The 27,706-nt window shown below is 38.6% G+C and overlaps 1 protein-coding gene across 2 annotated transcripts in view; it reads left to right on the plus strand.

Moving 5' to 3' along the window:
- RASGEF1B (RasGEF domain family member 1B) overlaps nucleotides 1-27,706 on the plus strand; it is a gene marked incomplete at both ends in the record, with an annotated part of 588,531 nt that overhangs the window by 194,431 nt on the left and 366,394 nt on the right. For both annotated transcript variants that reach the window (XM_080697454.1, XM_080697455.1), the window contains one exon: nucleotides 10,974-11,027. In XM_080697454.1, coding sequence (XP_080553580.1) covers nucleotides 10,974-11,027 — 54 coding nt within the window. The remainder of the gene's footprint in view (nucleotides 1-10,973; nucleotides 11,028-27,706) is intronic.

The following is a 27,706-nucleotide window of genomic DNA, read 5'->3' on the forward strand; positions in this document are numbered from 1 at the left end:
CATGCTTTTATGTGAGTATATTTTAGAAAGTTGCTTTGAGCTACTCAGCAACCTCAGCTTATTTTGTTCTTTTGGAAGCTGCTAGTGATGATGTGTCAGGGTGGAGGAGATGGGAAAACAGGCAACAGGGTGGATATTATCCAGGATATGGACTCTCATCTACTTCAAACTTGACAACACTTCTGTACACATCAAGGACACACACACTTTTAGGGATGAAGGAGAACTGGAACAATTAATTTGGAGAAAACCCCTACTTTCTTGAGACTTAGGACTGTGTTGGTCATGCGAGTAGGTTGGAAGGCCGTGTGGTGCTTCTCAAGGGCATTAACTCAGTACTAGGGAGGCCTCCTGCTTCCTGCTCTTTTAGCAAATCCTGTTTCCTCCTGTGAGCTGTCTTCTCTGCTCCTTGGTACTTTCTTTGGCTCTGCTTTGTGCCAGGCCTGAAGAGCTAGAGCTCTCCACTCACGTCCAGCCCCCTCCAGAGCACAGTGGCAGCGTTCCAATTCCTCACAGCGATGAGCGTGGAGACGTTCTGCATGCAGGGCAGTATTTATGGCTTTGTCAGCTGTTGGCATCATAGAAATGGGCTCAAGATGGCCAAAGGAGCTTTAGTGGATGATAAATGTTTGTTTAATACGGCCTCTTAGCAGCAGGCCTGTCCTACTCCAAAGCATTTCCGAAAAGTAGAAATTCTTGATTCAGCAGTAGCCCAGGGCCAAAGGTGACCCTAGAAGACAAACATTTGCCCTTAGAATTGCTGTTTACCTCTGAAGGGTCTCTGCCTGCCCACAGCTATGTGTGATGTGCATCTTGTCCTCTTTACAGATCCCATCCATAGGTGTGAGTGATGAAGCTACTAATGTGTTTCTTATCACCTGCCCTGACTCCATGACTCAGACTCAACTGATTATCCTTCTGACCTTTATGGTAACATTTGTTTCTGGGAGAGTAAGACACAGCAAAAATATAGCAAGGTATCAATATTGTTACAATGTACAACGAATTTTAAGGTATATAATTTTTTAAATTTATGTAATCACAAGAAAAAAAACTTGTTATGCTTTTTTGAAGACTGAAGCCAGTGGTTTAATCAAGCTTACACGAACCATTGGTAAAACCAGGACTAAAACCAGGTTTTCCTGTTTCCTAGATTTATGCTCAGGCTAGACAAACCGTATCTTGCTGCTCAAATCTGGTTCATCACCTTGTTTCAGAAGGATGAGTGGCTTTCACGTTTTTAGATAGTTGGGGGAAAAGCAAAACATATTTCATGACACAAGAAAATTATATGAAATTCAAACTTATGTCCATAAAATAAATTTTTATTGGAACATAGCCACACTTTCCCATTTACATGTTTATTTCTTTCAAAATGCTACGGCACGGTTGAGCTGTGACAGAGACTTTATGGTCCTCACACGCTGAAATATTTACTATCTGGCTCTTCATAAGACAAGTTTGCCCACCACTAAATTACCCAAAAGAATGTAAACCAAACTACCAGACTAATGCATATGTATCTATGTTTATAGCTGCACAATTCACAATTGACAAACTCTGGAACCAGCCAAGATGTCCATCAATGGATAAATAGATTATAAAACTATGAGATATATACACAATGGAGTTATTTATTTATTTATATTTTTTTATTTTTTGGTGGTACTGGGGGTGGAACCCAGTGACTTTCTACTCCTGGGCTATACTCCCAGACCTATTTTATATTTTATTTGGAAACAGGGTCTCACTAAGTTGCTGAGTGCTTCACTCAGTAGCTGAGGCTGGTTTCGAACCTGTGCGATCCTCCTGTCTCAGCCTCCCAAGCACTGGGATTATAAGTGTGGGGCACCACGCCCAGCCACAATGGAGTTTTGCTCGGCCATAAAGAAGAAGAAAATTATGTCATTTTCAGGGAAATGGATGGATTGGAAAACATGCTAAGTGAGATTAGTCACAAAAAGTAAAAAGTTGGATGTTCTCCCTAATATGCAGAAGACAGGGAGAAAAATGGGACATATGGGAGATTCCAGACAAAGGAGAAGAAACCTTAGATGAGTAAAAGAGGCAACCTAACCAGGAAGATGGGAGAGGGGAAGAAGGAAACATCCTAATGCACATGATGTATATTCACAAGCTTATCAAAGTCAATCGCTATGCTGAACACGAGAAGGAGGGAGAGGGGAGAGGATGGAATGAGGACTGAGAAGGGCTAAATGAACGTTGTGTGTGTGCGTGCATGCTTCCACCAAGTGTACTTCATCAGGAGGTATGATTACAATGCACCAATAAGTTAAAAAACAGAGATGCTTGCATACTGCCCATATTGGTTTTCTAGGACTGCTCTAAAATGTACCACAAATTGGGTGGCTTGAAACAGTCATCTCACAGTTCTGGAGCCTGGAAGTACAAACTCAAGGTGTCAGCAGGGAGGGTTCGCTCCCTCTAGGGCTCTGTTTAGTCTGTTCTGACTCTTCCTCACTCCCAGTGGTGGCCACAGTCTTGTAGCTGCATCACTACACAGTCATCTTCACCTCCTTTGATGTGTGTGTTCCCAGTTTTCCCTTTTTAATAACGATGTCAGCCATATTGGGTTAGAACTCTAATTGCCTTGCCTAAACTGGGTCATCTGCAAAAACCCTATTTTCAAATAAGGTCACATTCAGAGGCATTGGGGATTAGGACATCAGCCTCTTTTTTGGGGGGACACAATTCAATTCATAAGTCTTTTCCACTATGATGGTGTCCTTGTCTCTCCTTGCCTTCCTCTTTAGTACCTCCTCCTTCTTCTTGCTGCCCTTGCCTTATTCACTATATATTTACCAAGCATTTATAAAGTCTCGCCTGTGTTCTCCCTATGTCCATTCCTGAACTACCCTGTAGAGTAGAAAAATGATTAAGAGTCAGACTTCGGACTTGAACTTACAGTGCAAGGCAGAAGATAACCACCTGTGGTAAGTTCTAGTAAACAGTTTGTATAAGGTACAGCGGGATCTTAAGGATTTAAATAACTAAATATTGAGTAAAAATACTTTAATAACATTGGTACAATCCTGTTATTCAAGACACCAAAGCTTATAACTAAAAAATTGTAAATGCTAATATATGGAGTGTTTGAGTATAGATTTTTCTATTTTTAAGGTCAAAATTTACAAAAATATTCTTGCCTTTCTTTTTTGCCCCAATTCCTTCAACCCATCTTCCCTTTAGCACTTACTATGTCAGATTAGCATACTCTGTTCTGAAAAGGACAATGGCCTGGACCCTGAGCAGGGGCCTTTTGCCTGGTTTGTTCTATTAATGTTGATGGCTTTAGGGAAAGATTTGGCCTTCGGCTTTGTGGGATGGAGCACGTCAACACTCAAAGTCTTTTATCTGAAAATGTTGCTTTTTGTGTCTTCTTGGAGGCTCTTTGCTGCTCTGTTCTCTCCTCCTGGCACTAATTGTTCACATTCAAACACTGTCCTGAAGTGCGTGAAATGCGTCCTGACAGCTACTCCTCCCCTACCCCTCACGCTCAGTGTCCCCTTATCTCCTGGGATTCTCCTTGCCACAGTCTGGGTGAGGGTCCAGCAAAGGACTGGGTTCATTTTGGTGTGGTTCTGGTGGGGGACTGTTAGGGACAATACCATCCAGGTCTTGTTGTTTCTCTTCTGTGTGATTTGTAAACTGTGAATTCCTCTGTCCTCTGTAGAGTCACAGCCTCTGGGAGGTTGTCTGTCACAAGGCACTGATCCTGGTGGAAATTCCTTTGCAGGAAGGGGAGTGAGTGCTGAAGAGTAACACGTTTCTTCCCACAGGATTTTCTGTGTATAGTCTGAAGTCACTGCTGACCATGGATCTGTACATGTTTGTCTCAGTCTCTCTTCTACCTGGTCCTTTCAAGAACACTCTCATGATGTCTTTTATATTATTCACTATGAATGGAGAGGCTCTTTGGCTTTTATAAGTGTTACTGAGTAAGAGTAAATTAGTATTAACTTATTCAAGATATTGATATTTTGAGACTAGAATAACCTTATTTTGTTCATTTTAAACTGAATTTCATATCATGCTCTGATGATCCCAAACACAGGTTTCAGAGCACAGTCTACTGTACAAAATACTTCTGAAGCCAATGACTGAAGTGGCTTAATAGTTAAAAAGTCTTGAGCAAGCCGGGCGTGGTGGCACACGCTTGTAATCCCCGCGCTTGGGAGGTGGAGACAGGAGTATCACGCAGGTTTGAAGCCAGCCTTGCTGGCTTAAGAGACCCTGTTTCCAAATAAAAATATAAAAAAATAGGTGTCTGAGAGTGTAGCCCGGGGGTAGAAGGGTTTCCAGGAACCCCAGTACCACCAAAATAAATAAATAAATGAATAAATAAATAAATAAATAAAATATGCTTTTGAAATTCCAGAGACATTTTCTTCTCTGGTGAGGTAATAAAGACATAGTTGTCATTGGTGTTAACTTTCTCTGGGTATAGCTAGATTAGTGGTTCTCAAGGTACAGTTAATTTTTGGACCAAGAGCATCAAACTTTTCTGAGAATATTCTAGATATGCAAATTCTTGGGCCCTACCCTGTGCCTTCTAAATCAGAACCTCTGCATCTGGGGCAAGCATTTGTGTTTAACAAGTTCTCTAGTTGATTATCATGCCAAAGTTGGAGCTCTAGTGGCTCAATGTTATGTCTAGCTGGGCATGTGTAGGCTCTGATTTTGCTGATGTTTTTCACTTGGGCTTCCTTTAAGATGGGAAAGGGCTTCTGAAAGACCCAGATGTATAAACCTAAGATTAAGATGTCACCATTAGTTAAATTTCTATAACATGCCTGTCAGTTGTGTGTTCCATTTTTTAGCATAGGCATAGATCCTGAAATTGCAGGTCCTTCAAGCATCACCTCTACTAAACAAAATTTATCAGAGGATAGTGAGGCCCAGAGTTTTAAGGGGATCCCAACATAGTGTGATAGTTACTGTTGAATGGAACAACTAGGAAGCTACGTAGTGAAGTTTTCAAGTTCCTCTTAGTGTGCTTCCTGTTTCAGATCCTTTTAATAGCCTCAGTCTTCCTAACATGAACATCCACATATTATTGAGTCTGGGGGCTGCTCTGAGGTACTTTGCCAGGTCTTAGAAGAAGCCAGGTGCCCATCTTATACCCTGTACTTTCCCCATCATGCTCCTGAGCTTCAGCCATGCTATATCTGTGACAGTGGATAGGCAGAAGATAGCTACTTGGGTAAAGTGAAAACCACAGGTATGCCTTTATTTAAGGTCATGGAGGGAACTTGTTTGTAAAAACATTAGGATTATGGTGCTGTCATGCTGGTCCATAAGGGCAGAGACACATGGTAGGTGTCAAATAAATATATATTGAATGAATGAATGAGGAATAAATTTGATATTTTGGAGCTAATCTGGCAACTGTCTTATCCCAGATAAATATCTATCTTATCCCAGATGAACAAACATTAGGCTTTGATTGAGTGAACTATTAGGTATGTTTAGTTTTAAATGCAGACATAAATAGATTTGATCTTTCCACGGTTCAAATTTCCTCCCATCAGCTTCCCTTAATTATCCACAAGTGTTCCAAGCCTTCATTAGCTAAATAGGATGCAGATGATGGTCATTAGTCTGGGATATAAATCCTGCTGGCACATTCAATGGCTTTTCACTTGGCTAATTGAAATTTTCAGTATTCACGGACTATAAGAAAACACTGTAATTTTATAATTTATTTGCGTGTATAATTTTTTCCTTTGGTTGGTGTTTTATAATTGTGCAGTTATAAAAATAAATGTGAATGCCATACTTTGCCTGGAGGGTATCACTGTTTCAGTGTATATGTATCAATACAAGTCCACTGAAGCATGAAGACAAAAAGGAAACTCATACTTTGTCAAGAAACCCTAGATTCAGCCTACTCAACTGTCTAAGAAAGCAACCAAGTAGTGTGGACTTTGGGGGCTCATCAATTTCAATGTAGGAGACTTCCAGATTGTTAGTAATATAAGTAGGTCTAGTGAGTAGGTCTGACATCTACCAATGAGTAAGAAATCATCCAGTGTGTGTGGTGCAAACTGGAGCTAGCAAATGGAGATGCTTTATGCAGACATCATTCCTTTAAATGGCTCTTAGCTCTCAATTCCCCCATTCATCAGAATTAGCTAGCCTCTGTCCAGTGATATTTGTGTAAGAGTAAAAAGCATGGCCACACACAGAGACCCATGAATAAATGGAATCCTTGAAATAAAGTTTCAAAATATTGCCATCTAAGAGATTTGGTTTCTGAATTCCTTAATTTTTATAATCCAATGCTTAAGCCATTCCAATTTAATAAAGTGTTCTATGTTTGCTATTTTAAAATATCTTATCTATAGATATTAAGTGGCAAAAATGGGCTCAGTAGAGTTATAATTAACCTAGTTTCCTTTTCTACTCCTAATTTAAAGGGAATAAACACTGTAATAATTCTCAAAGGTAAACTCTTCTGTATGAAGAAGTATAGACTGTCTAAGTCTCTTATCAGTATTCAGTCACTTTGCAGAACATTCCCATCCAGAATCAGATAAGCAGTTATCCTTCCAGAAGTTTCTTTTTTAGGATGAACTAGATGAACCATCATTTATTGATCTTCCATCTGTAAGGTCTCTCATTGAGGACTTATTATAGGATCAGTTTTCCATCCCAAATTATTTTTCCATCTGGCTCACTTTTGCCTTTCTGCCCACTTAGAATATTCTACAAATGGTTATTAATGTAAATCTAGAGAAGCCATATTTATGCACCTAAGTCTTCTAAATTAACCATTAATATGTCTTGTGGTCAAATGTAAATGTATTTTACAGTTGTAATATTGTAGGTCACCTGTGGTGATGGTTAATTTCATGTGTCAACTTGGCTGGGTGAGGGGATGCCCCATTAATTGGTACAACATTATTTCTGAGTATGTCTGTGAGAATGTATTAGAATCAGAAGACTTGAGTAAAGACGATCTGTTCTTACTGATGTTCTTACTTAATTGTGTGAGTCAATAAACCTCCTCTTATATATCTTGTTGATTCCATTTCTAGGGAGAACCCTGAATAATATACCTACAAAACTCTCTACATTAGTAGATAATCAATACCTGACCATATTATTCAGCTCTTTCATTAGAGAATGGAGGGCTAAAGTACATTTATATTCATTGTGTGTTTGATAAAATCAAACAATCTACTTGATTAACCCAAGGCTCCTTTTTTTCCCAAGGAATCTCATGATTTAAAAGAAAATGAGTATGTGTTTCATCATTTCATCATGAATTTGAGACCACAAGACTCATGATCTATCTTAAGTTCATAAGGAGATATCTCAAGGGCCTATATTCCTAAGCAAGTGGTCCATTGCTTTGTTGTAAAAAAAATACTATCATAAAAGACCAGGGGATTTTAGTTATAATAAGGAGTCATGATCAACTAAAGTCAATAAGCCATGGCCAAGATGTGTCCTAGGTAAAAGTGTGTCAAAGTGAAGTATATCATAATGGACTTAGCCATGTACCACACATATTTCCCTGCTTCTAGGAGTGCTTCAAGATGACTGGCCTCTGCTCTCAGCTTTCTCAGGAAATTGTCCTTGGCTGCAAAGAGTCATGTTGCCCACCTACCTACTGCTTTTCCAGGGCAGCCCTTTGTCTCATCCTATCTAGGGATGAGTCTACCCTAGCTTCAGTGCTCCCCTTTAGTTGGCTGGGAACTTGAGTTGCAACACAGCCCAGCTTCTTCCTCTGCTCCATCCTGACCCAAGAGCACTTCCTAAGAAAACTCTCACATGCTAACTTCCATCTCACAGCCTTCTTTTTAGGAAATCTAACCTGAGACCTATGTCTTTAGTTCCATTTTTATCACTGTGAGTGCCCAATGTCCTCATAACCTATATTCTCATTTTTTCCTATCAAACTCTGCTTTTGAATTTATTAAAAAACAAAAAAATCTCCAAAGTTCAAAAATTAACTTTTTAAAAGAATCTGATAGACTCACTACCATTAAAGAGTAAGAGACCAATAAGGCATAAAACACAAAATCTCTAGTTTTCCTCTATTCTGACTCCTAAACCGTAGTCCTCTCACGAATTATCTTTCATGATTCAAGACCTTTTGCTAAAAACAGAGCTCCTCTAAGTGAAATTTCAGGCATCAGTAAAAAAAATGGGCAAAAGTAGGCCTTACATTTCTACATTTACTTGTGGAAATTGCTAAAAGTATCTATGTATAATATTGTTCGTCCATGGTGGTCACCCTACTAATAGGGTTAGGATTTAGGAATTTAAAAGACACCGTGTTTTATTGTGCTTGTGCTCCTGTGGTAACACCATAAATGCAAACTTTGCTGGAGTTGACTCACTAGGAATTTCCTCTTTAGTAGAAAAATATTGGTGCAGTAATCCAGACAGTCACAGCATGGGCAAATCACCATGTTTTGAGTTTTTCATTTTCAGTAATTAAAGTGAACATGTTATTGGAAGGTTTAGAAAGCCCCCTAAAGTCATTCACAATAGCTGCAATTAGGAAATTGGAATACCAGTTAAAGTCTTTTGAAGGGAGTGAAGCAAGGCTGGCCAAGCGTGTAAGTAAAATTCCCTTAGAAAATCACTACACTAAGGATATGGACCATCACTGATCCATGCTATCCCTCTTTCACACTGATTATAGGTATTCAGATTTCACTGTATACTTTTATTTAGGCACAAGTGATTCTTTTCTACTAATACAACATTTAAAGCTACTTGTCTAACTTTTGTCGGTGGTGGTGGTAAAGCTCACTTTACCGATCTCTGACCCTCATTTCTTCCCTAAACATGTTTCTCAGATTGCCCGAGACTGTTCTTGAAAGTTGTGTGGTATGGTTTAATTTCGAAGATCATTTCCCCTTGGGCTATATAGCACTAATGTCTGAATTCTTAGACATGTGCCTTAATTTCCTCTCCCTAGGGTGGCTGTGCTGGTGTATCTTAAGCTTAGTTAAAAATGCAATTATGGTCCCTTGAGTTGCCCTCCCATGGAATCTTCAGTAGCTGGAATTGAGGCAATTCCCCGAATCTGACTCCCAGTTAGGGAAGAGAAAGAAACTTAAATTCAGAAGTAGAAGGAGAAATTACTACCACCCGACTTCTGTTTCCTGGAAAAAAACTTAGTTGCACTGGTCAGAGAATCAGAATCATTTCTATAATGAGTTCCTTTAGAAGTTCCAGAGGTTCCCAAAATGAGTAATAAGTTCCCCGGGGTGGGAAGTTCTAGAATGAAATATAAGTACATATAAAAGAACACAAGCCAGGTGTGGTGGCCCACGTTGTAATCCCCACACTTGGGAGGCGGGGACAGGAGGATAGCTCAGGTTTGAAGCCAGGCTTAAGAGACCCTGTTTCCAAATAAAAGTATAAAAATAGGTCTGGAAGTATAACCTGGAAGTAGAAGGGTTTCTAGGAACCCAAGTACCACCAAAAAACAAATAAACAAACAAAAAAAAACAACAAAAAACCCCCACAAAAAACACAAATTTATCATTACCTCTTTCGTTTGTTTAAAAAAGATCGATTTCTTGGGGGGGGGTACCAAAGGTGGTAGTAAGCCAAAAACAAACAAACAAACAAACAAACAAACAACAGCAACAAAAAAAAACAAATTGGAAACTTCTGGGCCCTTTGTTCCCAGATGAGAGCAGTTTTGCTTCCAGAATACATTTGGCAATGTCTGGAGATATTTTTGATTGTCACAAATGAGGTGGGTAGAATGGTCTTATTGGCATCTGTTATATAGAAGGTAGAGATGCTGCCAAATATCCTAACATATAACATGACCCCAGCCTCTTCACAACTAAGAATTACCTGATCTCAAGTATGCATAGGATTGACATTGAAAAATCCTGATTTAGTTAAATGAAGTGGCCAATAGACAACAGCTATGTGCTAAATATAGATGCATTGTTTTAAACCATCACTTGGGAGTCTTTTATTTCTCTCCTTTTTAATGCTATAGTGTGGGAGTCTGCCTTTCCACTTTCATAACTTCTAAAATGCTACTTTGAGGGTACAGACTGCAGTTTTGTCTGAGATTATCTTTCTTGCATTTATTCAAGCCATTTTTTGGGCTACTTTCTTTTTATTATTGGTTTCCTCAGAAAGATAGGGCGCAAATGAGATTGACTCATTAAAAATATATATTAGTTTGGCAATTAAAGAAAGAGTAGAGAAACTTCCTGAAAAAAGTAAAGTTCACTGGAGGAAAAAAATCTTAATACCATTTGTGTGGCTGACTACTGCTACGTATCTGTTCATGGGATTTTCTAAAAAGAACAAGCCTGCATGTGAATCCTAATGTAGTCTTGGATGCAAATTCTGCCTGAGTGGTTCATTAGGCCAAGCAAATCTACACATAAATATGTAAGAAGTCAACTGCAGGGAGAATGAGTATGCTAAAGAAAGTGGGAAGGAGATGGCCATCCCCAGGACTTTCCTTCAGACTCACACATCTTAGAAACAGAAGCTCTCTACAATTCAGGCCAATAATGGTGACACTTTAAAAGCTTGGGTTATTTGAGTCTTTAACATTTTGCACATATCTCTTTAAGACAGAATATCATGACTGGTTGAAGGTGGGTCTGGAGTCAGACTACTTGGCTTTGATTCCAGACCTAACAATAGCCAAGATTGTGATCTTTGGCAATTACTCCAATTATATTTTGGTTACCTTGTTTGTGAAATGAAGATGAATAGGAGTCCTTTTCTTATTGCATGGCTTTGGGTCCATAGTGAATGTTCCAAAGTGGGTGGAGTAGCTTTTGGGAGTGAGAAAGGGCGGATACATTTTAAAGTCTGGAGAAATCAGTGAAGTCACCAATTTCCAATCCAAGGTACTAGTGCCCTCTGTGGACTAGAAATGAACAGGAGAAGTCAAGTAGCCTTATGCTTTGACAGCTAAATGTTTTTGCAACTTTCCTATTTTTCAGACCACCATTTTCAGTGCATTGGCCAGTGAGAAACCCTTGTCTGACTGCAAAAACGTAAGTGGTAATCCAAGAATTCCAGCATACTGTCTGTCAGAAGAGGAAAGGCTTTAGAGTTGATGATATTCAGCTGAAAAACTATAGTACCAATGAGAATGTTCTGACGGCATGTTATGAACCTTTTTAATTCAGAGATAATATGTGAATGGGTCACTTTAACTATGTGGGAAACTCTGTTATTATTTGGCAGCATTTGTTATAGGGAATCCCTGGTTCTGTATATATCCATCTCACTATCATCTGATATCTTAGTATGCCAATTGAGCATCAGAAGAGCTAAAATCATGTCATGTGAACTGTATGGCCAGCCTCTCTCTTTTCATTCACAAATTTAAATCTAATAAATTTAAACCTAATACAATAGTAAAATGATTTTATATTTTGAAAGCTGATCATATAGCATAGAAATCTGGTTTGGATTCACCACAGTGAAGCTTGAGGAGCTGTCATGCTTTGCAAAAGGATTAGCTTCACTAGCATCTGATGGAAGATATCCCTGTAATACATCACGTAGCAAAACTGCCTGCAACAGCAGCGTGGCTAATTCCTCGCCTTGTTGGGCCATGGGTCACTTCTATCTACCTCTTTAATCTCAACTTTAACTGAATCTTCCCCTTCTGGGGGGTGATGTAGGGGAAGAAATGATTTTACAGTCCAAACAACTCAAAAATTTTGACACTGTCTATTGATAAGGAAAACCAGGTGCATAAAGAGTTAATCTGTCCTGGATATATTAGTTGGCATTTTTTAGGATTTTATACCATAATATTGTTGTGCTACTTCTGTTTCTAATGTTGCTTGATTGGAAGAAGGAGGCGTGGATGGTAGTACTTAGAGGTCCTGTGAGGACCTCTGAATAGCATCCATTTTATTATTTGATAGTTTTATCTGCCTGCTTTATATACTTTTATTGATGCGTTGTAGTCTCACATCATAATTCACAGTGATAGTGGCGAGCACGCACACAGCGCTGCAACCTCTATCCTGGTTGAGTTCTGCTATGTTTGCCTTCTTCTCTACATTGAGTTATGAGCTGTTTGAGAATGAAGACCATGTATTATTTTTAAAATGAAAGATCTTATAGAACAAAGAGACTTTAAGCGGTCTCTAGTCTCACCTTTTTCCCAGGGTGGGACTGCCTTTCATATTTTTTATAGATAGACCTTTAGCCTCTCCCTGAATAATCTATTGACAGGGAGCCTGATGAGCCTCATTGTTCACTGGTGAGACAACCCAAAGAATTAGAAAGATTTTCGTTTTACTGAGCCCATGCCTGCCTTCCTTAGATTTCTACTTAGTTCTTTAAGTATGAAGCCAGTTAATATGCTTTCTTCTGTATCTCCTTCCCACCCAATCCTCAATTAAAGATTTTCTATATTATTTATAACAGGACATTGGCATGATTAATTTCCAAGAGCCTGGGCTATGGAGATCTGGCTTTCTCTGGTTTTGAAGCCTGGCTCTTCCACTAACTACATATGTGACTCTGCTCTGGGTATATTACCTATCAGTACCTCACTTTTATCATTTGTAAAATGAGAAGAACAATTGCACCTACTTCATGTTGTGTATGAACTAATATACATAAAGTGTTTACAACAATGCTCCACACATATTAAGTGCTATATTTGCTACTGTTATGGTTGTCTTTATTTTGTTTTGGGCCTGATCTTTGTTATCAATGTTAAGAATTGTGTCATTCTCCAGATGTAGCACTCTTCTATAAAATACTATGGAACCTCTCACTCTTTGCTCAAAAAGCTTAGTGGATACACTTGGTATATGTCATGCACAGTGTGAGGTGCAGGCTGTGATAAGGCAGGTGATAGCCTTTCATGAGTGTAGCATTAATTCTCTACTAATAGAGTGTAAGAGATCACTGGTTTATATTTATAAGCCATATCCTTCTGTCATCCATGTCAAGTTTGAAATCCTTGCCTTCGTACATGTGCACATAAGCTACTCTTAAAACTTGACTCTGTTTAATATTTATATAAATGATACTTTAAGTGGAAACGTGTATCATTTTATATATTCCTGTTCATTTTTAAAAATTTGCTCAGTCAAGTTAATTTATAAGCCCAATTCTGTTATTCATCTTATTTACTACTTTTTCAGGTTCTGTGTCATGCATAAATCAGACTGGCATAGCTAGTTTCCATGACTGAACTTTCACTCATCTCAGTGAACAAGTGTCCACTGAGCACCTGTTATGTGACATGCACTAGAATTTCCTGGTGAACAAGTCATGTATTCCTAGAACTTAGAGATGGTCATTAAAAAAGTAATTAGCAAAATTGTGATGGACGATATAATTATTTTTTTAAGTTAGAAGTTTACTGGATATAATACCAGAAGTACCTTATCTAATCCAGGGGCCAGGAAACTCTTCATGCAAGGAATGAATGGGATTTGGCTAGATGAGGACAAGGTGGAGGCATAAGAATAGCAAGTGTGACTGAACTGATGTGGAAGAGGAGAATCATTAAAGCTCAGTGTCTGGATATCACAGTTCAACATGGAGACAGTGACCAGTGAGCCAGAAAGAAGACTGATCATGGAGGGCCTATTATAACCATACCGAGTTCAGATTTATTCTAAGGGTAATACAATATTTTAAAGGGCTTGAATGTAAGAATGTAGATATGTACAACATGATTTTTATTTTAAGATCACTTGATTGCCAAAGTATAGTTGAAACAAGACTTTGGGTGTGAAGTCTAGATATACACATACCTACTATCCTATAGGCAGGAGATGGTAGTGACCAAATTCACAATATAGACAGTGATAATTATGGGAAATTTGGGTGATAAAATCAGCAGAATATAATCATAGTTTATATAGATGGGAGAAGAAGTAGCTAAGGATAGTTCAAAGATTTCTGACATGGGATCCTGGCATGATATTGGTGCTATATTCTGAGACAGAAACCACTAACAGAGTGGAAGAAGAAAACCACTAACAGGTTAGGAAGAAGTCAAATTCAGGTTGGTACATGTCAGTTTTGTGGTTACTGAGAAATCTCCTAGTGAGGATGAACAGCAGACATCTGGACATGAGATTTATAATTCAGGAAAGTGTTTCAGGCTGAATATATGGATATGAGAGGACCATGCATTACGAGTATGATGGAAATGGTGAGAATGGATGAGGTTGTCCAGAGAAGGTGTGTCAAATTGAAAGAAAGAGAGTTTACAAGAGTCTTGAGAATAGTTAATATATAAAACCTGGGAGAAGACCAAGAACTTCAAAGGCAACTGAGAAATCATAGAGGTTTAAAGACAACTAGAAATATGTGATTTGTAGAAGTCAACTCAATAAAAATGTGAAATCAGTAATAGAAGAGGTAGTCTCAAAACTGTTGCTGAGAGGTAAAATGCTGATTGTACAGTGTTCTTGGGTTTTCTTAGTACCATAGTCTTTTTTCAGGTTTATTGAGATCAAAGTGTTAGTCATAGAAGCTGTATTGCAGTGAGTTTCAGATAGAGTGTGTGTGTGTGTGTGTGTGTGTGTGTGTGTGTGTGTGTTTGTTTAAGGAAGTATATTTCAAAAGGAAGAATATAGATGATAGGAATTAGATTGGGGATATGGAGTCGAGAAAAGTTATCTTAAGACGGGACATTTAAGTACATTTAAAAACTATTATAAAGAAGACAATAGGAAAAGAAAGAGAAGGCATCTAAGAAGAGAAAGGGAGATACCCACTGAGTAATGTCCCTGAGAAATTGAAGACTCTGGATGCCAAATCACAGAGTTAACCTTAGACAGATAAGGGGACATGTTTTGCTTTGTAGTTAGAGGGAAGGAAGAAAGAATAGAATTCATGAGGATAGGAGTTATGGGAGAAGAAAACCAAAGTGTAGACATGCTGTTAGATGATGGATTAATCTGTCTACCTTTTTCTTTGTTTGTTTTTGGCAGGGGTGGTATGATTTGAGCCTCTACATATCTATTTTTCATTCATGGGGCAGACTATTTAGAAAAAAATTATAAATTGCTTATATAAATCTTATTTTTCTGTTTTAAGATGAGGAAATCAAGAGGTGCTTTGATTATATTATTGATATAAAGAAAAACTACTTTGACAATATTTCTTTACTTTTTATGCCACAATATTTGGCATTGATAGTATCATTCACATGCTAAAAATATCTGGGAAATCTCATCTGTTCAAAGGAGACTTATTCAATTTGTGTCTCAAATAATGAAGTTTCTTCTGAGCCTAGGATCCCTGTTGCTGACTGACTGGAGACCTTTTCCACTTTAGTGTCATATATATACATATATATATATATATATATATATATATATATATATATATATTTTTTTTTTTTTTTTCCCTCCTTTTCGGTATCCCTAACATTCCTTTTCAGTATCCCTAACATTATTTTCCTATTTCACCATCTGAGTTAATGGCTTCTCCATTCTAAGGTAGAAACCTCAGTATCATCTCTGATTTCCCCCTTTATTTCTCATAGCCAACCAGCTGTCAAGATCTATAGATTCCACTTTGAAATAGCCCTGGAGTGTCTCCATCATCTCCTCCCTTGCTTCCTACCCCTCCTTGGGAATTTTGCAGCAAGTCCTGCCACGCCCTTTCCTTAAAGCAACATGCCTTCCCTCTCCACTCCACTTCTCAAAGTACCATTAGAGTTACTTTCCAGAATACACACAAGTGACTAATACATTAGCTTATGTCAGCCCTTACTTAAATTCTACTCAGCCATAAAGAAGAGCAAAATTATGTCATTTGCAGGGAAATGGATGGAGCTGAATAACATTAAGCTAAGTGAGATTAGTCAGTCACAAAAAGTGAAAGGTCAGATATTCTCCCTCATATGCGTAAGCTAGGGAGAAACTGGGACATAGGAGGGACTCCGGACAAAGGAGGAAAAACCTTAACTGAGTGAAGAAGAAGACCTAATGAGGGAGATGGGAGAGGGGAAAGAGAAACACCTCAATGTCATGATGTACATACACACACTTGTTGAAACTTATCACTATGCTGAGGATGGAGAGAAGGGGAGGGGGGAGTTGGGTGGGAACTGGGGGAGGGCTCAGTGACTACTGTGTGCATGTATACCTCTGTCAACCTGAATTTCAACAAGACGTATGATTACAATGCACCAATAAAAACACAAAATCTGAGCAATTTTCATTTTATTCCAAGTAAATCTTTAATTTTCTTTTTTAATTAAACACATTTTCTATGATGCATTTATTATTTCTGAAATGTTTTGGACCGGGAATGTTTTAGATTTAAGAGTTTGGATTTTTTAGCTTTTTGGAATATGAATTTTTTACTTTTTATACTTTTGTTGATGCATTGTAATTATACATAATATTGAAGTTTACAGTGATAGAATTATAAATGCACACAACACTTGGTGTGTTTTCCTCCAGATCCCACCTACTCCTTCCCCTTCCCTGTACATGTCATTAAAATTGGTATTGATAATTTTATACATTTACATAGCATTATTTAAGCTGTTACTTTCATTACATCTTAATCTCCCCCTCTTTCCTTTTAAGCACCTTCTGTCACTTCTTTATCTGAGAGTTCTTTTTTTTAATCCCAACTTCTATCTTCCAAAGATGAGGGAAAACCTCTAACTATTTGCTTTCTGAGACTAGCTAATCTCACTTAGCATAACATTCTCAAGTCCATCCCTTTTCCTGCAAATGACATTATTTTGCTATTCTTTATGGCTGCATCAAATTCCACTGGGCACATGAACCACAGTTTGGATCCATTCACCTGTTGATGTACAGCTAGACTGGTTCTATAATTTGGCTATTGGGAATTGTGCTGCTATAAACGTAGGTATGAATGTATCACTATAATATTCTGACTTTAATTCCTGTAAAAAAAAAAAAAGCCAAAGCGTGGTATAGTGGGTCATATGGTGGTTCCATTTTCAATCTTCTGAGAAACCTCCACCCTGATCTCTATAGTAGCTCTACTAGTTTGCAGCCCCATCAACAGTATATGAGTTCCTATTTCCCCACATCCTTGCCAGCATTTATTATTGTTTGTGTTCTTGATGACTGCCATTCTAACTGGAGGTAGGTGGAATCTCCCTTACTTTTCTGAGAAATCACCCTGATTTCCATTGTCACCAGCCACAACACAGTTTGAGGAATCGTTTCCACTATCTCCAGCTTCTTCTCCTCATTCTCTGCTTGAAGGCTGGCACCTGGACACCTTGGACAAATTGCTCCTGAATGTGGAATCTGATAACTTGGTGACTCGGTCCAGTTTTCTCTTTCTGGAATACCACCTTTTCCCTCTTGTCTGCCTAGAAAACGTTCACTCTTTCTTGGAAAGAACCCTCGCATTGTCACTTCCTTTGATTTTAATTTTTTGATTTCTCTAGGAAAGACCTGTGATTTTATTTCCTGGGTTCATAGAATTTTTTATTTAGTACAGGTTGAGTATCCTGAAATGCTTCAGACTAGGAGTATTTTGGATTTGGGGTTTTTTTTTTTTTTTAGATTTTGGAATATTTGCATTTACACAATGAGATATCTTAGGGATGAGACCTAAGTTTAAATAAGAAAATCAGTTGTGTTTTATGTGTACCTATACATGTAGCCTGAAGGTAGTTTTATACAGTATTTTGAGTGAACCTGTTTTTGACTGCTACCCATCACACAAGGTCAGATGTGGAAGTTTTCACTTCAGGCATCATGTCAGTGCTCAAAATGTTTCTGATTCTGGAACATTTCTGATTTTGAATTTTCAGACTAGGGATGCTTAAACTTTGCAACACCTAGCAACAATTATACAACTCATCAACTATTTACACCCTCCCAACTCTGTGAGAAGCACTTTACGTGAATTATCTCATTTGATTTTTTGCAGCAATCCTTTGGGGTAAGTAGTATTATCATGATCATTTTACGGATGATGAAACTGAGGCCTTGAGGCATCAATAAACATGCTTGGGGCTGTTCCAGTGTCAGTTGTGGAAGCCAGGACCGAATCCAGGCAGTTTGACACTAAAACCATTACTTTTAGTGTTCTATTTTCTCCTCCCACAAGATGTTAAATACTTACTTATAGTTCCAACTTCTCCCTAAACTATTAGCTCTTACAATGGAGAAGCAATCATTGATTCCAATAGGAATAGTAAAACAGTACCTCACAGGCAGCAAGAACCCAAGAAAGGTTTATTCAATAAATAGATTCGCTATGTACATAGATATCAATTAGTGTGAGGTTATTCTGGGACCATTTTGTTTTAAAAAGCAGTCCTTTTTTATCTTTTCCCAAGAGTTGAGAAAAAATATTTATATGCAGGATTCGTTTATTATAGTCACTTCTGTACTAAAATCAGGTGTTAATGGGTAGCTGGGGATCAAAATGTTCACTTTAGTCAATGATAGTAAATCTTCCAAGACCTCCGTTTTAAACAACACTTTAGAGAGTTCTAAAAACTCTCATCTTGCCGGGTGTGGTAGCACAGGCTTGTAATCCCCATGCTTGGGAGGCGGAGACAGGAGGATCTCACAGGTTCGAAGCCAGCCGCACTGGCTTAGGACACGCTGTTTCCAAATAAATATATAAAATAGGCCTGGGAGTGTAGCCCAGAAGTAGAAGGGTTTCCAAGAACCCCAGTACCACCAAATAATAATAATAATAATAATAATAATAATAATAATAATAATAATAATAAACAACAACAACAACAACAACAACAGCAACTCTCGTCCTTATTTTTGACCAAAGATCAGTTTATTCCTTAATTTGGAAAACCTAAAACCCTCTTTGGTAGATACATAAATTTATTCATTCATTAAGGATTATTTACTGAGTATCTCCCGCTATAAGGCAGTTGTTAACGTGTTACAGAAGAAAATGAAAGTGTTGAGACATGATGTAACTTAGTACAGAGCACATTTTAAGCTCAGCTCATACTATTGCAGGATATGCCTAATTCTTCTCAGGTTTACCCTCTATGACCTCTCCACCCCATGCTGTTTAGCTGAAGTTGACATGGGAAAGATGTGTGTTGGGTTGATAAGCATCAGGGAATACTCTTTAGACAAGCACCACAATGTCTCATGTCACCTATTTTATGTCCATTGATGTTTATATCTTTGTGTCTTAATACTTTAATGCTTTTGTAGCTTTCCCCACAAAATATTTAGGTTTTATTTTTTGCAGTACTGGGAATTGAACCCAGAGGCATTCTACCTCTGAGGTACACTGGCAGACCTATTATTTATTTTTTTAGTTTGAAACAGGGTCTCACTAAGTTGCAAAGGGCCTCACTGAGTAGCTGAGGCTGTCCTTGAATCCCAATTCTCCTCTATCAGGTCCCAAGAACTGGGATTACAAGCGTGTACCACTAACCCAGCTGAGATTCAGCTATTTTGATTCCGTATTTTTTTGTGCAGGGGTTTTCTGACACAGCACACCAATAAATTTTGGACATTTAAATTTGAAAGTTATATGTAAAGCGATATGCTCACCCTTTTCCCCAGGCTCATTCTGTCCCCTGGGACTCCCACTCTGGGGCACAGATCAGAGATAGGTTAGAAGTGATGGACATACTAGGGTGACAGATAGGGTGAGGGTCAGAGACAAATGGATCCCAGGGATGGCTTAAAATTCTCAGCATCGGGTCCACAAGTTCCTTGGCAATGAAAAATAGATTTTTTTTCTAGTTTTGTATCAAAATGTCCTGCTTCCTCTTGGTATAATTTTGGTCTCCATACCGTAACCTCAACTTCCATCTGGAATCCATATCTACACTCATAAAAATAGGATCCCTAGGTTGGAAGTTCACTTTTAAAACTCAGATGCCATTTTTATAGATTTATATCTTTTAGGGGCAGGAAAGGGGACTTTTTTCCCCCTCTGAATGTCTTTCCCTATTCTCTCCCTGTACTTCTGACATCTTCACTCACATAAATAACAATGTAAAAAGATAATTAAAATTATTTTTATATGTGTACTTTTATTGGTGCGCTGTAGTCTCACATCATGATATAGTTGGAGTGATAGTGACATACGTGCACAGAGCCCTTGGCGAGCTTCCCATACATGCTATTCCCTATTCCCTCCCTACTCCCTTTCCTTCCTCATACGTGTAGTTAAGGTTGACATTGATATTCTCATATGTGCATAATGTCAGTGGAAGTGCTTTTTCATTAGCTCTTTCTCCTTCTCCCTCCCCTTAACCATCTCCCTTGCTTTTGGTCTTCTCCTCCATTATCTAAAGTTTCTCTTATATCCTGATTACTCACTAGCTTCCTCGTGTGAGAGAAGACATATGACCCTTCACTTTCTCTGACTGGCTAATCTCTCTTAACGTAATGTTCTCCAGATCCATTTATTATCATGTAATTGACATAATTTTGTTCTTGTTTATTGTTGAGTAGAATTCCATTGTGTAGCCGGGCGTGGTGGCGCACACTTGTAATCCCCGCGCTTGGGAGGCAGAGACAGGAGGATCGCACAGGTTTGAAGCCAGCTGTGCAAGCTGGCTTAGGAGACCCTGTTTCCAAGTAAAAATGTAAAAATAGGTCTGGGAGTGTAGCCTGGAGGTAGAAGGGCTTCCAGGAACCCCAGTATCACACACAAAAAAATTCCACTGTGTATATATCCCCAAATTATAATTCGTTCATCTTGATAGATACCTATGTTGGTTCCAGAATTTGGCTATTGTGAATTGTGCTGCTATAAACATGGATATGCATGTATCACTATAATATTCTGATTTCAGTCCCTTTGGAAAGATGCCCAGGAGTAGAATAGCCAGATCAGATCATATGGTAGATCTAATCTCAGTTTTCTGAGGAATTTTCACACTGATCTCCATAGTGACTGCACTATTTTGCAATCCCACCCATAGTGTATGAGTTCCTATTCCCCATATCCCTGCCAGCACTATTGTTGTTGCTTGAATTCTTGATGATTGCCATTCTAATCGGAGTGAGATGGAATCTCAGTGTAGTTTTGATTTGCATCTCCATTATTACTAATGATGTTGTACAGTTTTTCATATATTTATTGACCATTTCCTATTATGTAAAAAAGTATTGGTTTTACAATACGTGGAACTTAAGGGAAGTACATATCTTAGCAGTAGTAATTTTGTGGTATTATTAGTAGCCATGTTATTTATTCTTTTTAATCCTTGGCTCTGACCTGGACTCCTCCACTATTACTAAAGATGTAAATGTATGCAGAAGATGTGTTTTTATTTAAAGCTTTTATTTTTTTTAACAGATATTCTCTTTTATATAGAAGTTAATTTGCTTTCAGAAAGAGGCAACTAAAATGTAAAGTGTAATGGGCTCTTGGAAGAGTCAAGTTTTTCATCAATGTTGATTAAGAGTTATCTGGGCAAACATGGGCCAACATAGTAATAATCAGTGGTTAAAATATTTACTCACTATTTATTCCTCAGCCCTTTGAGTCTACATTATATCTGTCTTCCTCTTTTAAAGACTTAATGTCTAGTTGGCATTCATTGACCTCCACAAAGCTGGCTGGACAGATTCCCATGACTCCCAGCCTCTTGGCAGGACTTCCAGGCTGGTGGGTCACAGTGGCTTCTTCCCATGCCCTGAGAAAGGGCGCAGAGACCAAGTCAGCCTTGTCAGCATTGAGCAAATTCCTCAGTTCCCCTCTGGAATGACAAAATCCTGTGTTCTGGAGCCGTCACTGGGAAGGGTATCATTTCCAGTAAATTTAAGTGCTGTTTACTTTTAAAATAGAGTTTTGGGAAGCAACGAAGGTTCAATTTTGGCAGAGTACTGTTTTTTGCTGCCTTACTGCAGGGCTCCCTGCTGGCTGTGGAATGACATGTGCACATTTTCAAAGTTCCTATCTTTCTTTCATATGTGTCAACACAGGCACATATGAAATGATTTGTGGGAAGGTAATCTTTGTGCCCCTGTTTCTGCATCACTGTTGAAAAGAGAAGTGTTGCTACAGTCTTCCCTGCCTCTGTCCATTCCTTTCATCTCATCTGTCTTTTCCTCTCCTCTCATTCCTCCAACACACAACAAACAAAGAGCTCCTAGAACCCCTTTGCAGTGTTTTGGATAAGAAAACTGATTAAAGATTACATGCACTCTCCTTTCAGGTCCTATTGCCTGGTTTGGGTTTTTATACTGGCAGTTTTTCGCTCTACTCTCCTGAGATACAGTGCAGTGCTGGGGATGGGGGGGGGTTAAGAACACAATCTTTGTGCCCCTGTTTCTGTGATGGAAGTCCCAGCCCCACCACCCATGGGCTCTATTACTTTGCCTAAGTTACTTAGTTTTCCTGCACCTCACTTGTCTCATCAATAAACTGAGGCTAATCATGTCAGCCTACAGAATTGTAAGGATTGAATATGTGGAGCTATCTAAACTTCTTAGAATAATGTCTCAGTGTGTGTTGGTCATTATTCTACTTGGGTGCTTTCTGAGAATAATTGAACCTTGATGGTTTGAGTATGATATTGTTGAGAACAACAATACCAAGGGAAGTACATCAGTAGATTTGGGCCAACATCAGCATTTGGCAAAAAGCAAGCTGTAGTTGCCCTGGAGAAACATCATTGTATGGGTTTCTAATTCTTGATAATTAGAATATATGCAATTTCAATATTGTTATAGGATCCAGGTGTGTAGAAGTAAAGCACTTCTTTATAAATGAGGCTTAAAATCTTCCTAATAGTTGAATATACTTTTCTGCATTTCCTATACTGTCCCAATATTCAGTCCACAGTAGATAGTCAATGAAGCTTGCTAATTCATAACTTGGGCTTAGTATTGTTTTTCCAAAGGCCTCCAGAAAAAGGCTAGAAGTAGAAAAGAAGGAGGAAGGAGTCTCCCTTTCCTATAACTTCTTATGCCAGTATCTAGACCTTAAACCTTATTACCTGCTGAGGAATACAGACTAAGATATAAAATATCTCAGTCAAATGAATATCAACCTATAATCTTTCTAAATGCTAATCCCTCTTGATCACTAGCATCTTCATGTGTTGGGGGAGGTATCATTTTTTATTGCATTCCTGTGTAAATGGAGTCAATATTGTGGGTACAGTGGGTTTGGGGCTCTTCTCTTTATTGAAAAGAGGCATTTCAGGGTGAGGGCTTGGGCTGGTGAATATAGAGTGCTATTGGAAACATGCTCTTTCTTGCTTTCATTAGAGTAGCCATGGAGATAACTGAGTAGAGTGGATCTTGGTGATCCCCCCACGATGTTATAGTGTTGTATCCCTAGGCTAGGAATTTTTATTTTTATTCTTAAGCTTATGCTAATGTAATTTTCAAAGGGAAAGACACATATACCCAAGGTCAAATCAAGTAGTCATGGTTTACAGGATTAAAATTGGCTGTGAAAAATTGTCTCAGGACCAGAAGAAATGCATTGCCCAGTTTTGGGTCTCACCTTATACAAGAATCAAGGAATGAATTATAGTCATTTTCTTTGCTGAGGTGTAATTTACATGGAATGAAATGCAGTGATCTTAAGTTTAGAGTTTAATGATACCAATTTTTTAAATGCAGCAGCGGAATCAGTAGCATAACCTGGTGCCCTTTGGGGTGTGGGCATTTTTGTGAGTGGGGTCTTATTGCTCACCACACCATTGCTGGTGTTGGAGCATACCCTTTATTCTCCCCCAGCAGCTGCTAAAATTGTCACCATCACTTCAGAATGAGCAGCACATTTAGATCCATGAAGTTGTGTGATATAGTCACTTTCGGTAGCAGTAACCCCACTAATAGGAAGGAAGGTAGTTAAGAACAAATGTCATGAAATATGCTGCTCTGATCCCCTTTGAGCTGTAATATTCATGGCTACATCTGCATAGAAACAAGTTTCAAGAATTTGACCTTTGCAGTCTGTGGTTGGGGCATAAGTACCCATGTAATACACATTTAAAATATATCGGAAATTAGCAGGACACCCTCCCTTCCACAGGTACACCTGACACACTAAAACATAAAGTTTTGTCACAGCAATTCTAGACCTCTAAAAATAGTTCAAAGGGGGAGTGGAAATAAAGAAGTGCTGACTAATCTTGAGAATCAGACAGCAAAAGGGCATTCAATAAATCAAGGTTTCTTTCTTTTTCTTTAAGGTTTTTTTTTGGCCAGTGCCACAAACTGTGCTCTGTTCAATTGCATAATTGCCAGATTAATTCCACTTGTTTCCCTGTCAAGTACTATAGACGTGATGTGATCTTTTGGCTGGAAATTGTGTTTCCTTTGTGAGCTTTTCTTCTTGGGTGCTATGTCATTGAGCCTCAGGGATACAAGAGGAACTTTTTTTCCCTTTCTCTGTTACCTATTTTCCTTTCAGATTTTCCAGAATCTTTACATAATCAAGGTTGGGCTATGGTTAAATAACCAGTAAAACACACATACACACACACACACACACACACACATTTAATTTTACATAATATATTATGGAGGACAAGCTTTCACAGAGATATTTTATCCTGTTTCCCCTACCAAGTGTGCTAGATGTGAAGGGAAGCAGAAAAAATTAAAAGACAGATCAGTATGAAGCCGGAGAAAGCGCTCATGTAAATTGGATCTCTGTACTGTCTTGAAAGTCTTTGATAAAAGTGGAGTAGTCAGAATACTTAATTTACCTCAATTAAGAATGATCACTCTGGTTATTGTTGTTCCAAATTCTCCACAATTGAGCTAATTGCAACCTTGGATTTAAAGGCTTAGCTCTGTGTTTTCCTTTTGTTTATATAAATGATCTGTAAAGGCAAAAGCATTCCCTCCCTTCTCTCTCTTCTTATGTTGATTGTTTTTCTTTATCATTTTAATCCGACACTTTGATGATTGCTATAATCTCCTAAAATCATTGCTGAAGCCAACCAACAAATAAGACAGCTGCTGTGTAATGATGACCTCCGAGCTGCTTGGTTAGGGAGCTGGTGGCTAGACTTTGTGGTCCAGGATGTAATGCAGACATACGCCTGGACCTGTGAATTCTTCTGCAAGCTTGGCTAAGGCATAGAGTCAGCAAGATCTAGTGTCTTGGGGAGATGGCCTTTTCTCCTTTTTTTTTTTTTTTTTTGGTGGTACTGGGGTTCCTGGAAGCCCTCCTTCCTCCGGGCTACACTCCCAGACCTATTTTATATTTTTGAAACAGGGTCTCTTACGCCAGCATGGCTGGCTTCGAACCTGCGCGATCCTCCTGTCTCCGCCTCCCAAGCGCGGGGATTACAAGCGTGCGCCACCACGCCCGGCGGCCTTTTCTCCCTTTATAACAGGAGCTGTCCTAGAGATGATCTCCCTGGCCATTATAAATTCTCAAACACTGTGTTTTTATTATATGCTGTGATGGAAAATAGTGATGGTATTAACAGTAATACTAGCAATCAGTTTAGTCTTGTTTATTTTTTGAGGAACTGCTATGTGCAAGTACTGTTCATATCAGTGAATAAAACAGGTCAAAAGTATCACTGCCATTTCAGAATTTATTTTTAATTGACTGGTGATTTTAGACAACATTATGAATAAATTAATAGTCAAAATATTTGTGTAGTATCTTAGGGAAAAATAGGTGTGGAGGTTCTTAGGGGAAGGATAGGTTGCAATTTTAAATAGTCAACTGAACATGGTGGCACTGGCCTGTAATTCTAGTACTGGGGAGGTTGAGATAGAAAGATTGCAAGTTTGAGGCTAGCCTCAGCAACTGAGGCTCTCAGCAATCTAGTGATAACCCTGTTTCAAAACAAAAAATAAAAAGGGCTAGGGTGGGAGAAGGGAGTATAGCTTGGAGGTAGAATGCCCCAGCGTTCAATTTCTAGTACAAAAAAAAAGAGTCATTCAGAAGGTGTCATTTAATCAAAGAGGGGATGATGGAATTAGCTACTTAGACCTTTGGGTAAAGAACTTCTCAGACAGAGGAAGCAGGCAGTGCAAAACCCTAAGACCACAATATGCCAAGAGTATGCCTAGAGGAGGCCAGCCAGGCTTGCTGGCTGGAAAAAATAAAGACTAACATTATTGACTGTTATACATGTAAGTATAACATTTATTGAAGGTTTAGTATGTGCTAGTAACTGTAATAAACCCTTTGTAGGAATTCATACATCATTTTATCCTCACAATGGACTTATAACGTACAGTTACCATCTCCATTTCTATTTGATAAAATGGAGGCACAGGAAGGTTAATTAACTTGTCCAAGGTCACCCCACTTACTAGTAATATAGAGACTGCCAAGATTCAAATCTGGGCTGTCTAACCCCAGAGCTCAAATTATTTCCTTAAGCACTTGTGAAGAGCTCCTACATGTTCCCAAGAATTTATGGTTAATAGCCTTCTAGGTTAATGTGAGAGTTTTTCAGTATTTATTGTATCAACTCATTAATGGATATTAACTAATTATAGCAATACCACTTAGTAATTCATTAGCAAATATATATTATGTGAGAAAAATTTGAACTCTGTAATGTGGTTTCCAATGACAGAAACCAACTCAAACTAGTTTGAGAAAAATGACCCAGCTAATTAGAAAAGACTAAGCTGGGCGTGGTGGTACACACTTGTAATCCCAGCATTTGGGAGGCTGAGACAGTAGGATTGCAGATTTGTAGCCAGCCTCAGCTACTTAGTGAGGCCCTCTGTAACTTAGAGACCCTGTTTCAAAATAAAGGAAAAAAGAGGCCTGGGGAGGGTGTAGCTTGGAGGTAGAATGCCCTTGGGCTCAGTCCCTAGTACCCACCCTCCCTGCCACACAAGGCCAGTAATGGTTGAGCTCTGGCATGACTGGACCCGGATTCTTCAGGCTGTCATGAGGAATTTCTCTCTTATTCTCACCATCAGTTGGCTGTGCCTCCCTCAGTTTTGGTTTTATTCTGTAGCAGGATGAATTTTTCCCATGAAGTAGCAAAATGGCTACTGACTGACTAGGCTTGGAAAAAGAGCTGATCTTTATAATTCAAAGCAAAATTTCCAAATTGACCATTGTTGACCTGGCATGCTCATTACCCATCCGTGAGTAGATGGCTGTGTCTGGAGAGTTGGATGTGTCGATGGACCTGGCCTGAGTTATAGACCCACCTCTGAGCTGGGGTTTTGATCAGGGCTACTCAGACCTCTGAACCCAGGGGTGGGGGTGCTGGCTCCCTAAAAAGCAGTCAAGGAAAATGAAGAGATGTTAAGCAGGCAAAAGCAATAGCAACAGCTATCCACTGCTTTCGACTGCATCTTGCCATATTTCTTTCTTAATTTTTCTCATATTCTTTGCCTCTGAACCTTTACAACTCTTCCCATACTTACCAGTTTTCTTATTTTACTTTGTAAGGCAAGAATTTGTACATATTAAAAAAAATCCACAAGAGATATATTAGAAATGAGAAAAAAACAATTTTTGAAAAAAGTTATAGTATTTTCTAGAGTTTTATGTGTGCCATTTCAGAATGTTATCTTTAACTCTCCCAGACAAAATGGGCCTTTGTTATGGAAAATCATATAAAATATTCAACATATATCATGTCTTACATACCATGGGCCTCCAAATATTGATAATAAATTAACAATAGTCAATTGTCAGATCTGCGGGACTATGGAATTAATAATGTACGAACCCTATTGGATTAATTCACTGGTATTTTAGAAGTGTTATCTGACTCTAATGAAATGCACTGATATAAATATTCTCTGAACTTCATAGATGTTGTTTCCTG

The sequence above is a fragment of the Muscardinus avellanarius genome (assembly GCF_963383645.1).
Source record: "Muscardinus avellanarius genome assembly, chromosome: 6".
Classification (NCBI taxonomy): Eukaryota; Metazoa; Chordata; class Mammalia; order Rodentia; family Gliridae; genus Muscardinus; species Muscardinus avellanarius.